This window comes from Sinocyclocheilus grahami, unplaced genomic scaffold (assembly GCF_001515645.1).
Source record: "Sinocyclocheilus grahami isolate Dianchi unplaced genomic scaffold, SAMN03320097.WGS_v1.1 scaffold2029.1, whole genome shotgun sequence".
Taxonomy (NCBI): domain Eukaryota; kingdom Metazoa; phylum Chordata; class Actinopteri; order Cypriniformes; family Cyprinidae; genus Sinocyclocheilus; species Sinocyclocheilus grahami.
This window is the reverse complement of record NW_015507208.1, coordinates 486-2,445: the sequence shown is the minus strand read 5'-3', so window position 1 is coordinate 2,445 and position 1,960 is coordinate 486. Positions and strand designations below refer to the sequence as shown.

At 38.8% G+C, this 1,960-nt stretch overlaps 1 protein-coding gene across 5 annotated transcripts in view; it reads right to left on the bottom strand.

Moving 5' to 3' along the window:
* LOC107573768 (semaphorin-6A-like) overlaps positions 1–1,526 on the bottom strand; it is a 30,376-nt gene extending 28,850 nt beyond the window's left edge. For all 5 annotated transcript variants that reach the window (XM_016260209.1, XM_016260210.1, XM_016260211.1 and 2 more), the window contains exons 1-2: positions 1,413–1,526; positions 49–168 (exon numbers count right to left, since the gene is read on the bottom strand). In XM_016260209.1, coding sequence (XP_016115695.1) covers positions 49–168; positions 1,413–1,503 — 211 coding nt within the window. In that variant the 5' untranslated portion in view covers positions 1,504–1,526. The remainder of the gene's footprint in view (positions 1–48; positions 169–1,412) is intronic.
* Positions 1,527–1,960: the final 434 nt, after the last annotated feature.

The following is a 1,960-nucleotide window of genomic DNA, read 5'->3' as shown; positions in this document are numbered from 1 at the left end:
CACTGGCTCTCTGACGGGATTAACGCTGTCCTGGTAAAATCACCTCACCTTTCAGCCATTTGGAGTCGTGTTTGACCGTCCGAAGGGTCGGACTGTCGCCTAGACTGCGGTAGATCACCGCATCGATCGCCAGGAAGTCCGTGACTGTGGCCGAGTATAACTTCCCATCTACAGCAGAAAACAACAGTGTTTAAACACTTCACAATCAATCCAGGAGCTGCACAAATGACTGAAACAAACTCTCAACTACAGATATATACTCTGAGGTTAGCACATAAAGAAGCACATTTATTTATTTACTTACATAAATGTATTAATTATAAACATATATATTTTTAAAGTAGAGTTATATAAAGGTACATGTATTAAGACATACTGGCTTGAGGAAATAGCATATTGATATTAAATACAACCGAGGCGTTTGATAAATTTATCTAAAATGTTCATTTTATGGTTTATATTTTATCCACCAATTTATTATAATATCTCTCATTCTCATTTTGAATTTACATATTTATAATTCATCCCCTGCTGTAAACATGGCAAAAAATACTGTTGGTTGGTTAATAATCAAGCAGATAAACATTAGTTTTAAAATATATATTTTTAAAAAGGCAGATTTACACAAAAATGATCTACAGAGATAAGCTTGTTAGGAAATCGCCTATAAAGATTAAAGTCACATTAATATTAATTATAAACCACGGGCTGCATTTAATTGTTGATGTTATGTACTGTAATATCTAATTATGTAATTAAAAATACAATTATTAATAAATATATTTATAACTCACTACATTCCCGATCCTGTTTTATGTAATTTTTTTGGTAGGCAAATTTTCCTGAATTTACTTTCCTAGTTTTTCTGAAACTTTGCTGAAGGATTTACTTACAAGTCATTTTCACTTAGAAATTGCACAAATAATTACCAAGCAACGTCAAGTAACATTAAATTAAACATGTCATTTTGAAGTAGAAAGACTGAAATAGTATTTTCTTGTTAAAAGGACTCCAAAAATCTGTTTTTAACTTCTAAACAGCATTTTTTTGTTGTGTGTAATGGCATTATTTTAGCCGTACGAGCGCTGGGAAGGCAAAAGTTTCTCTGGCCTGCGACTGGAAGGTTTTACGGCTGCTAATGGAGGAATGAGTCATGCGGGTTTTCCATCTCCAGGGTTATTTTTGCTGCTGTATTTTGGGGTTGGGACTCCCAGAGACGCTCTCTAACCCGCAGCACAATAGTTTCATGTGTTTCCAGAGCGGCCGCACGCGAGTCGCTGCCAGCAAACACTCTTCCCAGAAACAGGGTTAGGACTGTTGCTCCGGCTGCGGCAGGAGTTCCTCGTATTCCCGGCATGCTTCTGACAGACGCTCGTAATGGAAGTGTTTCAGACGTGACGGCGGTGTCTTACCGGCGAACAGGGCCACGTTGGCGTGTTTGGTGTCATACGGGCAGCGCGCCATTCCACTGATCTCATCTCCCACAGCGTCCAGAGTGTCCATCTGCAGGAATGAAGGGAAAGGTCAGAAGCCAGAGGTCAAACCCACCCTAACCTTCAACGTCTGAGACTTTCACACACTTAACAGTGTTATTTTTAAAGCTCTTCCTCTCTCGTTTCGCTGGCTATTTCTATCTTGGCGAATCTGAAGAAGGTCAATCAGGAGTCGAGCGCTCACATGTGACGTATCAGGAACCAAATTAACATTCCTCCCAAAATACACTGAAACAAACACGGATCAGGAATATCACGGTATTCCTGCTTCGCAGCATGACAGCGAGGAAGAGCAAACCAGGAATCTCAGTTTTATAAAATATTTATAAACCTGTGACAGAGTCGATATTAGTGATTATGCCGCACAGTTCACAGGATCAAATACAGCGTTTACTTTGATCTCAAACATTGGCTCTTTCCCTTTCTTTGAACAAAACTAATGCTAGAAAATGCTGGATTCATTATTA